Here is a 12,564-nt window from a genome sequence, read left to right on the forward strand (position 1 = left end):
GTGGTAAAAAGGGTTCAAAGTGTCAATATTGGCTTAAAAGTGGCAGAAATGGGGAGAAGGAGGTTGGGGTAATGTAATTTAAAAAGTGGGAACAATTAGTTTAAACTGGCAAATAATGGGCATGACAAATCATGAATGTAGTTAAATTGGCAAAAATAAACATGAATAATGGTGAAAATAGATTAACAGTGGCAATAATGGGTCAACATATGCAAAATTAGGTGGGAAAAGTGGTGGAAAGGGTTTATCGGTACCTAAATGTCTTGAAAGTGGACAAAATGTGCAGAAAAGGTGATGGAGAAGTGGAAGATATGGGAGTTATGTCGCAAAAATGCATTAAAATGAGAAAAAACATAGCAAGAAAAAGTGATGAAAAAAGGTTAAAATATGGCAAGTTTGATGTAGTTGCGGAAAATGGTAAAATTAGGCAAAAATGGGCTCAAATAGTTCAAATAATATTCTTGAAGGCATTGGGCAAACCCATATTAGTGTCTCGCGACCCCAAGGTTGAGAACCCCTGTTCTAAACACAAGCCACACATCAGCCCTTTCCTCTGAGGATGGACCTGATGAGTGCGTCATCAGCCTGTTTTCAACGTGGAGGCTTGTCTGCACTGTTTATGATTATGAACAGGTAAAAGGTAAAATACATCCGTTTCTCACCTTTCAGGAGGGATTTTTATCCTCAAATGAATTCCGGTGTTTGACATTTCATATAAACAAGCTTCTGCATCCTTTCTTAGCAGATACACGTGTGATGCTTCTATGACGGGACTGAAACGTACTCCTCAGCATCACCAACGTCAGCTGTTTGACACATCATCACCAAGCATTTCACTGTAAACACCTATGAACTACAAAACATGAACTTGTTCAATTCATATCCGATAAAATGAGAACTTAATGTCGTAAAACTTTTTTTTTCTTAATTACAAAATAGCCAAATAAATAGTAGAATCCATACATGCGTGTCAGAACATGACCTAGTTGTTACTTAAATGCAGTTTTACAGCTATGCTTTGTATCCATTTGCTCACTTCTTTTCAAATGTTTTGAGGACAAGTGGATAGCAAAAAACTTGTATTTTATACATGTTTTTTTCATATATTTAGTAAGTATAATATATACTGAGTGATAGAAATGTCTTGCAGAAGGGTTGCATGTTTAGTTAGAGGGTTGGTGGCTTCCATGCACGTTTACTAAGCGAGAAACGAGACGTGCAATATGGGTTGCTTGTCAATTTTTTTCCTTATTTTAGGTAGAAAAATGTTGTTGCAAGTAGTTCCCCCACATTATGTGTGTAAACTCCCCACACGAGAAGCAGTGTCAGAGTGAACTATTCTATGCAACATCGCTCTAAAAAGGGGAAGAATCAGAACTATGAGGTGACAGTTTTAAATCAATAAACAGATGGAAGGAGATCAAAGTCTGCAGTCGTTTCTATTTGGAGTCTTGACATTAAAATGTAGTGATGACAAAGATGTTGTCTAACTGACTACTAAGATGACGCTTCCTCTGGGAGCCACGAGAGGGCAGAAAAGTTTGAGGAGATCAGATTTAAGGGTCCATCATTCACAAACCCTGCTTGGTCAGAGCTGCGGTCACGTCCTCAGCCAGGTTGGCTAACTGCTCCGACTCTGTGGCGTTGATGCTGCCGCAGGATGAAAGGTGGCTGTCCTGCTGTTGGTGAGGAGAGACAATGCCAGAGAAGCCCGGGGACTGGAGTACGATCTCGGCCCCGTGGTCCACCCGAGCCCTGGCCTGGTCACGGAACGCCAGCCTGTGGCTCTCGATCTGATAACGACACGGTGTAAGGAAACAGGCATTATTCTACACAGAAATGCAAGAACGTCACAATCACTCACCCTTTTAGGACAATGTCTGACTTCTTGCATGTCAGTTTATATCATTCAAACGTGTGTTTCTGAGTATGAATGAGGGATTGTTACAGCTTGTAATATGTTCACCAGTGACGTGCAGTCAGGGTAGGCAAGGTAGGCAGTGCCTACCCAAGGGTGAATTGATATTTTGATCATTTGTTTTAATTATAATAAAATTATAAATAATTTATTCTTCAATTTCTGATAGCCCACAGTACCTATAAGTTTGAAAGTGTCCGTATTTTGTGCTTTTCATAGCCCAAATGACAAAACATCGCTATTTCCTGGCACGGCAGAGACGCTGCACAGTCTCACTTCTCTGTAAGGCAGGAGGAGGCCACGCCCCCTCCCAAAAGCACATTGCTGCTCTGCCTCTGTTCCCATAGTGTGTTTTTATGTGTTTGCGCATGCGCAATCAGTTCCCCAAGATGAAAACCATTTTCGTAAAAAGGCAGCTCTCTACGCTGCCTTTGGATGTAACCGTGCTATGCTAAATGCTATACGTAGGTTCACAGTGCATTAGTGAATTGATTTGAATTTTTAAAAGATGGAGACCAACACCTGAGCTACCAGACCTTCAGCAAACGCAAGGTCAGAACATTGTTGGTACTTTCCACAGTGAATGGTACAAAAGGAAGGATTGGCTTTGTGGAACACGCCTCACTGAGGCTGTTCTGAGTTGTTGTTGTTGTCATTTCCTCCGTGTTTCTGTGTTTCCAGCACAAACAACGGATGCACTGCCATGTCATGAGATATATCTTGTTGGGAGAGTATGGAGGCTGCTATTGAATAATTGTATATTTTTCTTTAATGGTGTTTTAAGATGTTGATTTTGTTAGATTAACACTTGCCATAAGAAACATATGAAATTGTCATTGGTGTCAACAGTGGTGGTCTCGATTTGCAACGCCCTGCCTACCCAACCCTAGTGCTCACGGCACGTCACTGCCACCTACAAGTGATGATAAAAAAAATAAAACAAGTTTTTGGAAGATTGGCTTTATTCAATGCAGTACGGTGTAGATTTTAGGACATCCTCAGGTCTCAGAGTGAGGTTTCAGGTATCAGAAAACCCTCTGTCACTTATCAAACTAAACTGACTCATGTTTCAGAAAAACCTCCATAAAATGGCACAGCCTCAGGCTTCAAAATAAAAGTCTGAACCTCAGTCAGTAAAAAACGAAATGCCGTTTTTTTGTTGTTTTTTTAAAGGAACCGGAAGTACACATGAAAAGGTAAGTTCTTTCTTTTATTTTTAATAGTTAAGCTATAGCAACGTATTATTTGATAAATAAATATGCAGATTAATTAAATTTGATATATTAAAGATCTTAACTTTTAACAATAAATAGAAAATGACAGCTTTCAACTTACTCTCATATCCAAATCAGCACATATTGATGACGTCATGTATATTTCCGGTTTCTTCAAAATACGACGGCCTGTCATGTTTTATGTCCTGAGGCCGTTGAGTCTGATGACTATTATTTTGAAGCCAGAGGCCGTGTCATTTGACGGTGTATCATTTGACAAAGGTTTTGCTGAGACATGAGCATGTTTAGTTTGACAAATGTCAGAGGTTTTCCTGATATCTCACTCTGAGACCTGAGGATGTCCTAAAATCTACACTGTAATGCAGATATTCTATTAATTTAACTTCTTCATAAGTTAAGATTAAGTGCTAAATTAATCAGGTGATTATATTGTGCGTGTGTGCATTCATGTGTATGTGTGCATTCTTCTAAATTTGGGACTAAGACAAACTGACAAAACCTTGCTGTGTTCCTGTACGTCATGAATCCAAGGCTGGAAGCTGACACTCACCATGATGCGACCTCCACCAGGAATATGGTGAGCTTTTTCCAGGGAACCCACCTTGGCTTGGGCTTTGTCTTTGAAGTCCAACTTCACATTTTCAATACGCACGTTACCCCCTCCTGGAAATCACAGGAGAGAAAGTCATTTTAAACTTTATTTCTTTATGACCAGATTAAAACGTGATGCTTCTAGACAGCCTCCGTCCGTGCTCCTTAGTCAGAACACGGTTGTGAACAAAGCTTACATAAACCTTGGCGTCCTATGCGTCCTACAATATGTGGTAACCTGCTGTCCTGCTGACCACCAGGTGGCGCTGCACTACATGATGTCATTGACTGAAATGCACAGTCATAATCCATGAGCTGTGATTTGCATTAATTTAGCTACAATGAGCAGAGAAAAAGACCTTGGAGTTACAAAGGCACCTTTAATACATTTTAGCCAATGCAAAGAACAAACAGTGATTGAAAATACAATTTAATAAGCCTTTTCATACTCTGGAACTGCGCATGCGCGACCTGGGGGGGGTCATAGGTTGAGATGAATATAAACGTAAACAAGCTCGTTCACTCTGTTGATATTTCCAACCTAACAGCATTTGTCATTTTATTCCAGAGATTTGTAGTGTTTTAATAGTGTTTATATTATTATTATTACACATATTTGAACTCGAGGAGGGACCAGGCACTTTCGCTGAAGAAAACACAGACTACCTGGGTCTCCAGCAGGTGGAATTTGGACTCTACCCGGGAATGATGCACATATTTGAGCACTTTTGTAAAACCGATGAGAGAAGCAGTATTAAAGCGACAGGCTCCTCTGTTTCCACATTCCTTCTCCCAAGCTTTTAACTTGTGATTGTTATGTATTTTTTTCTGTATTTACCTTTATTATTGTTAGTTTTTTTGTTTTTTTTGTGTAACGGTTTTAACAACTGTATAGTGTCTTGGAGTTTTTGAAATGCGCTTATATTTTTTTTTTTCTTTTTTTTTTTTTTTTTTTTTTTTTTTTTTTTTTTTTTTTTTTTTTTTTTCTACCTTGTCTGCACATGCTTTCGAAGGTTAACACTACAAGAAGTGCAATCTTTTGACAGCAATGCATATTTTATTATTGCAATTAAATAAATTTATTTATTTCATTGCATAATTGTGACCGTCACCAGCCCTCCCTAGGGAAGGGTAAGAAATACTTTATTAAAGGGAGGATGTAAAAAAGAGAGGGCAGTGTTACACCAAGGTGAGGGGTTGGAGGGGGGTGGGGAAGTTAGCAGGGAAGAGGGATACAAGATAGGATATGGAATGGGTGAGGAATAGTTTTAAGTGATGCGATGTGAAATTGTGGTTGTGTATATTGTGTTTATTGTTGTGTTGTCAAGCCAGTTTGGTGACCAGTGTGTGGTTTAGGAATAATGGTGGTGGCTGTGAACAGAGGAAGAGGTGAGTGGAAATTCCATAAAACAGGTATTTGGGAACAACGTGTCTAAGGTTGAGCCCAGTATGAGTGTTATCCCACAGCCCAAGGCCAGTGCATCCATGACAAATGTATTTCCAAGTACCGCCACTGCAAAACCCAAGAGCCGCCCCCGGGCCCGAAGAAGCAGTCAGGCCAGCAGCAAGAGCAGGCAGCCTAAGGGCCCCCGGCGACCACCCCACGGCCAAGCAGTCCCCCGAACGCCCCCAAGATCCCAAGCCGAGAGGCAGCCATCGCCCCCCCATACACACCCGAGAAAGCCCCAAGGAGCCAAGGACCCAGCGCACCACGCCACCGATCCCACCCCCAACCCCCAGACCCCCCACCCCATCGACCCCCCCACCCCCCCACCCCACCCCCGCGCCTAACCCCCCGAGGGGAGGGCCCAGAGAACTCCCTGCCCGAGGCCCCAGCGGAGGAGCCGAAGCCCACACCCAGCAGACGACCAGAACCGCGCCGAACAGGCAGCCAGTGGGCACCCGCCGGCGAGCCCAGAGCCAGCAGGGGCCCGACCCCAGGCCAGAAGGACCCGGAACGGATGCAGCACCAGGAGCAGCCCGCCCAGGGAGGACGACCACACCCCAAGCCGCATAAGGCACCAGGGGGCCGCTGGGAGTCTCCCCGCCGGCCCCCAGGCACCCCAACCTAGCCCCCCACGGCGCCCCAGATCACCCTTCACTGATGCCGCCCGCGCCACGAGCTTCAGTTCTTTTTTTTTTTTTTTTTAAAGCCAGGGCCCCCTCCAAGGGCCAAGCCAGACCGCCCCGCCGGGATGTGGCCCCCTATTCCGGTCCCCGACACCCTACCTCACGGGGCACTGCCCAAGCAGGGGCCGTACCAGTAGGTACGCAAGGGCGCGGCACGCGCCACCCGCCCCGAAAGACCCCCGCCAGGACCGGCCCGGCCAGCAGGCCAAGCACCCCGGGCCCCAGGAGCACCCCCCGGGACCAGGACCCCCCAAGGGCAAGCCCCCGGGCCAAGCCCCCCGGGACGCATCCCCCACCCCCGCCCGGGACCCGGCCACGGCCCAGCAGGACCGCACAGCCCCGGACAGCCCACGGCCAGCAGCCCAGGGCCCGCCGCCCCCCGGACAGCGCCAGCCACGGAGCAGCGCCCCCCGCCGGCCCGCGAGCAACCGGCGATCCCCACCGCGGGGACGGAGGCACCCCAACGGCACACATCAAGTGCGGGACAGCAGCCCCCAGCCAAAGATGCCCCGGACCCACCCACCAGTCCGCAAACGGCAGGACAGACCCACCAGGCGGCCGACAGCAACCTCCACCACCGGAACAGCTAGCGCCGCCCCCCAGTAAACAGCATCACCCCGAGGCGCCAAGCAACCCCGCCCCAACCCCGGCGAGGACACCAGCACCCCCCCAGCACACCCACCCCCCAAACCGGCGAGGCAGGCCGCCCCGGGCCCGCACACCGCGGGGCCCGCCCCCAAGGCCACCAGGAGACAAAGCAAGCACCAAGCCACACCCAAGGGGGAGAGGCACCCCCGCGCCCCACCCGGCCGACACAGCCCGGAAAGACCCCGCAAGGAGAGACCCCGGCAAAGCCCCCCCGAGACCCACCGCCACGCCCGACCGCACCATCTTGATGTGCTTTTGCTCTATGCAGTGGCCCAGCCACCAACAGAGGGGCCAGGCCCCCACCGGAGAGGCCCAAATATGTGTACCAACCCACCACCCTGTTATGGTGCCTCTCCATTCCCCAATGGAGAGGCACTTCCCGATCCCCTGTGTGAATGTGTGTGTTTGGTGAATGTATGGGGTGTAATTAAAAGAAGGGGGATGGAGGGGAGCGGTGCTCCCCCTCCAGCCTCTGTGGATTTATGTGTATGTGGTGTAATAGGCCGGAGGGTGTAAAAGATGATACACCCTCCGGGGGGTGACATGTTGAGATGCGATTAAAATTGGAGGGATTAGTAGGGCAACTAGAGGTGGGAGGGCCGCCCCCACGCCACTACATAGTAACACAGGTGGCGGCCCCCTCCACCCCCAGCCCCACCATCCAGCCCCCCAAGGGTTGGGTATTGGTGTGTGGTGCATTTTGTGAGTGAGCCAGACCAGCTGGGAGTGGGGTGAAGTGAACATGTAGGAGGCCTGTCCAGTGTGAGCCGGGCCCGTCCGCGTGGCGGGCCACGCGAGAGGGTAGATGGCGCAGACGGGCAAGTGGCACTGCGGGCCCCGGAACAGCACAGCCGGAGACCCCCCCCCACGGCACCCCCCAGACCGCGCCGGCCCCGCGGAGCACGGCGACACCCCCCACCCCCGGGCACAGCCAGGCACCAACAACATCCCCCGGCGCCCCAGGGGGCGACCCCCCGCCGCCCGCCGGCCCGGAGCAACGCCACCCCGCCACCAAGGGGAGCGGCCGAGCGGGGGGGAGGCCCATGCCCGCACCAGGGCCAGCACAGGCCCACCCGGCGCCACGATACAACACTCTCCACCGGGAGGCGGCCCCGGCCCCCCCGACGAGAGAGGACGCCATCCACCGCCAAGCAGGGCCATCCCGCCAGCCACGGACCGGCAAGCCAGAGTACCGAAGCACCCCCAGCCCGGAACCGCCCCCCCACACCAACGGCGCCAATAGAGCCCCCCCCCCCCACACGGAGGCAATCCCCGACGACCCACGCACCGGCACGAGACACCCCCCCGACGCCAGCACACCCCAAACAACAGCGGGCCCAAGGCCACCAGCCCCGCCCCGCCCAAGGCTGCGCAGCGCCGCCACGAGCCGCGGCCGGTCCCCGGGCAGATGGCCGGAGAGCACCTCCCCGGACACGTAGCCCAAGGATCCGCCCCCGGGGCACCCCCGCCCCGGAATCGCGCCCACGGCGCCCGGTGCACCCAGCCAGCAGACCAGCCAATCCCAACGCGGATCCACCGGGCCAGGAACCACGCGCCGCGCCCCCGCACACCCGCCCAATACGACCCCCGGGGAGGCCCCATAGCACCCCTCACCCCACCCCCTAGCCATAACGTCCACACCCCGGCCATTGCGGTCGTACAAAAAGCCCCCGAGGGGGCCCCGCCTAGCTCGTCGCGCAAGCGACATCCCTAGCAAAGGTGCGCCCCAGGGAGCCAAGCCAAGGACCCGCAAGGGCCGACGGAGCAACCCACAGCCACACCCCGCCACCCAGCAACCCAGGAGGCAATCGCCGACCCCGGGCAGCAGCCACCCCCAAAGCTACCCCCACCCCGGATCCCCCCGGACCGGAGCCAAGGACCCCACCACCCCAGGCCCCCCAACGAGACCACCCCCCAGCCAACCCACCCGGCACGGCACCGCCCGCCCCCCAGGCGGGAGCCACAGCCCCCCCACCAGCGCCCCAGGCCAACGGGAGCCCCCCAAACCCAACCCCACAGGATGGCGGGCGCAAGAGCAAAGGAGGAGGAGGGGGGGAGGACGAGACAGGGGGACAGGGAGCAAGGGGAAGGAGCGGCAGGGGAGCACGCAGGGCCCCAGCCCCAGAGACCAACCAGATGCGCATGCAAGGGGCAACGGCGCCAAATCAAACAGCCCCGGGACCCCGTGAACACCCAGAAGGAATGCACACCCGTGCTGAGGCAACAAGGCACCCCGGCAACCCACCCCAGCCATCCTGACCAAGACCACCCCAGAGGCCCAAGGCGGCCCCGGCCTACAGTTGGGCTAGTGCGTTAGTAAAGAGTGGTGCTGGCAGTCGCTTGCAGGCTAGATCATCAGGCTTTTAAAAATTTAGATTTAATGCAATTAAAAAAGGAGTCCAACGCTCCTCAAAGCACGTTATTTTTTTTTGTTTTCTGAGAGCAGACATCTTTTCCATGGAAATAAATTCTGTGAGGAGATTTTGCCATTGGTTTATGTTTAAGGATTTTTTGTCTTTCCAATTTAGTAATATTGTTTTTTTTGCTATGGCTAGTGCCGCAAGGATTGATTGTGATTGGTTTGCTGGAGGTTGAAGCATTGTCAGGTCTCCAATCAAACAAAGATTTGGAGATAAAGGAATTCTGTAGTCCAAAATGGAGGACAGTTTTTCAGTGATTAGAATCCAAAAGTGTTGAACTGGGGAGCAAAGCCATAAGGCATGTAAATAGGAATCCGCTGTATTCTGGGTGCACTGAGAGCAGATGTCTGTTGCTGAGAAGCCCATTTTATGCATTTTCTGTTGGGTAATGTGGGATCTGTGGAGGACCTTGTATTGAATTAGCTGAAGGTTTGTGTTTTTTGTCATCTTAAAAGTATTACAACAAATTTCTGCCCAGAAATCAGTGCTCGGGGTGATTGAGAGTTCGGCCTCCCACTTCGCGATTGGTAAGTAATTACAGTTAGTGTTCGAAAGCGCTCTGTATATTTTTGAGAGTTTTTTTGATTTTGTTGAGATTTTTTTCATATATATAGCCAGTTCTGGAGGTTGTAACGTAGTTAAGTCTAGTGGAGTGGTTTTCTTTATTGTCTCTGTTACTTGTAAGTACTGTAGAAAGTTACTTTTATTTATATCGAATGCTTGGGTTAGATTGTTATATGACCTGATCTTGTCATTTTCAAAAAGGTCTTGGAGATGAGTGATTCCACTCTCTTCCCATGTCTTCAGATAGAGTGGTGTTTTTTTATTTTTAAAGTCGGGGTTGTGCCAGATTGGAGAGAGTATACTAGTTTTTAATTGGCCATTTGTGATGTCCAGGGCTTTCCACCATGCAGTCAGTGTGGAGGCAATTAGTGGGTTTTTAAAGCAGTTGTGATGTTTGAGGGTCGCAGTGATAAAAGGGAGATCAGAGAGTTTAATGTGTTTGCAGTCTAACTGTTCTATTTCTAGCCAGGTGTTGTAGTATTCTTTTGGATTTAGCCATTCTGTTAAATATAGTATTTGGTTTGCTAAGTAATAATGCATGAAATTAGGGGCTTCTAAACCACCCTCGTCTTTGTTTTTTTGAAGGGTAGAAAGGCTTATTTTAGGTTTTTTATTTCTAGTATAGAATTTTGTAGTTGTAGAATCTAATCTTTGAAACCATTGTTTTGGTGGTTTTAGTGGTATCATTGAGAACAAGTAGTTTATTTTTGGTAAGATTTTCATTTTAACTGAGGCTATCCTGCCAAGTAGTGAGATGGGGAGATTGTTCCATCTCCGCAGATCTTCTGTGACTTTGTCCAACATCGGATCATGATTTAGTTTAATTAATTCATTTAAGTTTGGTGATATATTTAAGCCTAGATATTTAATTGTATTTGTGGTGGAGGGGTGTTGTGGATTTTGGTGTGCAGGATTCCAAGAGTTTTTTGTCAAAGGGAGGATTGATGATTTTGTCCAGTTAATGGAATAGTCTGATAATTTAGAGAAGCTGTTTATTAGATTAAATACTTCCTCTAAATACTTGAAATGCGCTTATAAATAAAATAAATTATTATTGATGGGAAAAGCAAGATTTCTGTATGAAAAGGACACTTTGAAAAGGTAAATTTACAAGGTACACCTGCACTAACCAGGTCCATAATTATTTTTATTAAGCTATTATTTTAATCATATTTACAAATTTGAAGGAAGTGCACAGGATAGACGTTAAACAGACCAATAAGTGAAACAGCACTGTTTAGCTGGTTGGTCACTGTTTAAAAAGCCAGAAAAAAACAGATTTTTCAGCTTGTGTGCAGCATTTCTGTCTTGGAGACCGATACCATGGTTCTGCAAAAAATCTTTCAAGCAATCAATGCTCTAACAGGTAAAATAATCTAAATCTCTGTCAGACTCGTTGTCAGCCAAGACGAATTTATCCCTCTTGACCATTGAACTCGCACAAGAACAGAGCGAGATTTCCGAGAATGTGAAAAAGCTTATATACATACAGTATATGAATGGTTACTGTATTGTATTATAATTTCATTTAATCTTATTGGAATTGATTTGAGATGGTTTATCAATACTTGGAACTTTTAATTAGGTATATTTGGCAGCTGTAACTGCAAACCCAGGTTAATGTTTTTTATTTTTATTAACTCCGTCTAAGATCGACTATTTAACACTTGACATCTCCTTACTACTTTACTTTGCTCTGTCTGGTTGATTCAATGGAAACCCATCTGGTTCAGGCTTTATGTGACGTGAAGTCAGTTATAATCCTCAGCATACCATGTTGTAAGAGCGGGTATTATTGACTTTTTAAACCCAGCCTGGCAAATCTCCTCTTACCTCTGGTTATAAACAAGGTAGTGTGCATGTACTGAGAGAAATGATCGGAAAAGGATATTTTCTCCTTTTCTATCTCTCTGGTGAAGATGCTAAAGTGTGAGAATCTCATAATTTATGTATTAAATACTTAGACAATCTCTCTCGCTACTTTAATTTATTCGCTGCCAGTGCTGAGTATATGGATGTTAGGATTAGTTGAACATGTGGATGCAACTTAAAGGTTTAAAGATGCCAGTTTGCATTTACTGTCGCCTCTCCTTGTAAAATGTGCCTGGTTCTTTCTGTTGACATCTATTTTTTTTATGCATTTAATTATTTTTAGCAATAGATTTAGTTCCAAAGTCAACATAAATACAAATTTCATGTGTAATATTCCACACTTCACTGTAGCAGGTTTTTCCTTTGGCAACATCTGATGATTTTTGTGGTCTTGCCTGTATTGATTTTACACCTTTTATAGTCAATATACATACATGTCTGCAAATGTATTTGTAAAAAACCAAAAAAAACCAACAATAACCAAGCACACGAGACGTAAAATAATCTAAGGTATTAGTATTTGATTGTCCTAACAAGATGCAATGACAACTTTGTACCTGGTCGATGATGAATGTTGTCCAAAGAGCCACATTTGGAGGTGACGTGGCGCAGGTCAATTTTCTTGTTTTGTATTTGTACCTGAAAGGAGAGAAAACAAGAAGAAACGTGAGCTCAAACTGAACGTAAACACAGCAACTGACCCCAGCGCTCAAACTGCAGATTATGGTTTCATCTGACCTCCATTGTGCCAGGTAAGTAATGCTCCAATTTGCAGGAAGTATGGCAATTGTGTATCAACAAAGAGTGACATGTAACTTCCTACTAATCTATACAGTTAAAATCTACATGCATTTCATTGTGAGCAATAAAAGAGTGGCAATAAAATCACTAAATGTGATTCAATGCAAATAGAACTGAGCGAAATTAGTTTTTAATTGATAATATAAAAAGAGCAAAGACAACAAAATAAGGAAGAATAAATCCGAGGAGGTCAAGGATAGATAGGATACCGGGTTACAGTTGAAAAACTGACACATCCTGAGATTAAAGCCACAGAGCATAAACAAGGCATCAGAACTGCAGAAAGTCAGCATATACCAGCCTTTGGGAGAATATGTTAGCCATTTTAAGTTGTATGAGGCTGTTTCCTAGCAACCTCTACCTGCTGAAAGAGTGAAATCAAAGA

At 47.4% G+C, this 12,564-nt stretch overlaps 1 protein-coding gene across 16 annotated transcripts in view; it reads right to left on the reverse strand.

Moving 5' to 3' along the window:
• Positions 1-320: 320 nt before the first annotated feature.
• Positions 321-12,564, reverse strand: part of map2 (microtubule-associated protein 2) — an 83,776-nt gene continuing 71,532 nt past the window's right edge. For 15 of the 16 annotated variants that reach the window (XM_028435689.1, XM_028435700.1, XM_028435698.1 and 12 more), the window contains 3 exons: positions 11,936-12,017; positions 3,704-3,816; positions 321-1,793 (listed from right to left, as the gene is read on the reverse strand). In XM_028435689.1, coding sequence (XP_028291490.1) covers positions 1,572-1,793; positions 3,704-3,816; positions 11,936-12,017 — 417 coding nt within the window. In that variant the 3' untranslated portion in view covers positions 321-1,571. The remainder of the gene's footprint in view (positions 1,794-3,703; positions 3,817-11,935; positions 12,018-12,564) is intronic. The other variant, XM_028435694.1, reaches the window with a different exon arrangement.

The sequence above is a fragment of the Gouania willdenowi genome, chromosome 21 (genome assembly GCF_900634775.1).
Source record: "Gouania willdenowi chromosome 21, fGouWil2.1, whole genome shotgun sequence".
NCBI lineage: Eukaryota > Metazoa > Chordata > Actinopteri > Blenniiformes > Gobiesocidae > Gouania > Gouania willdenowi.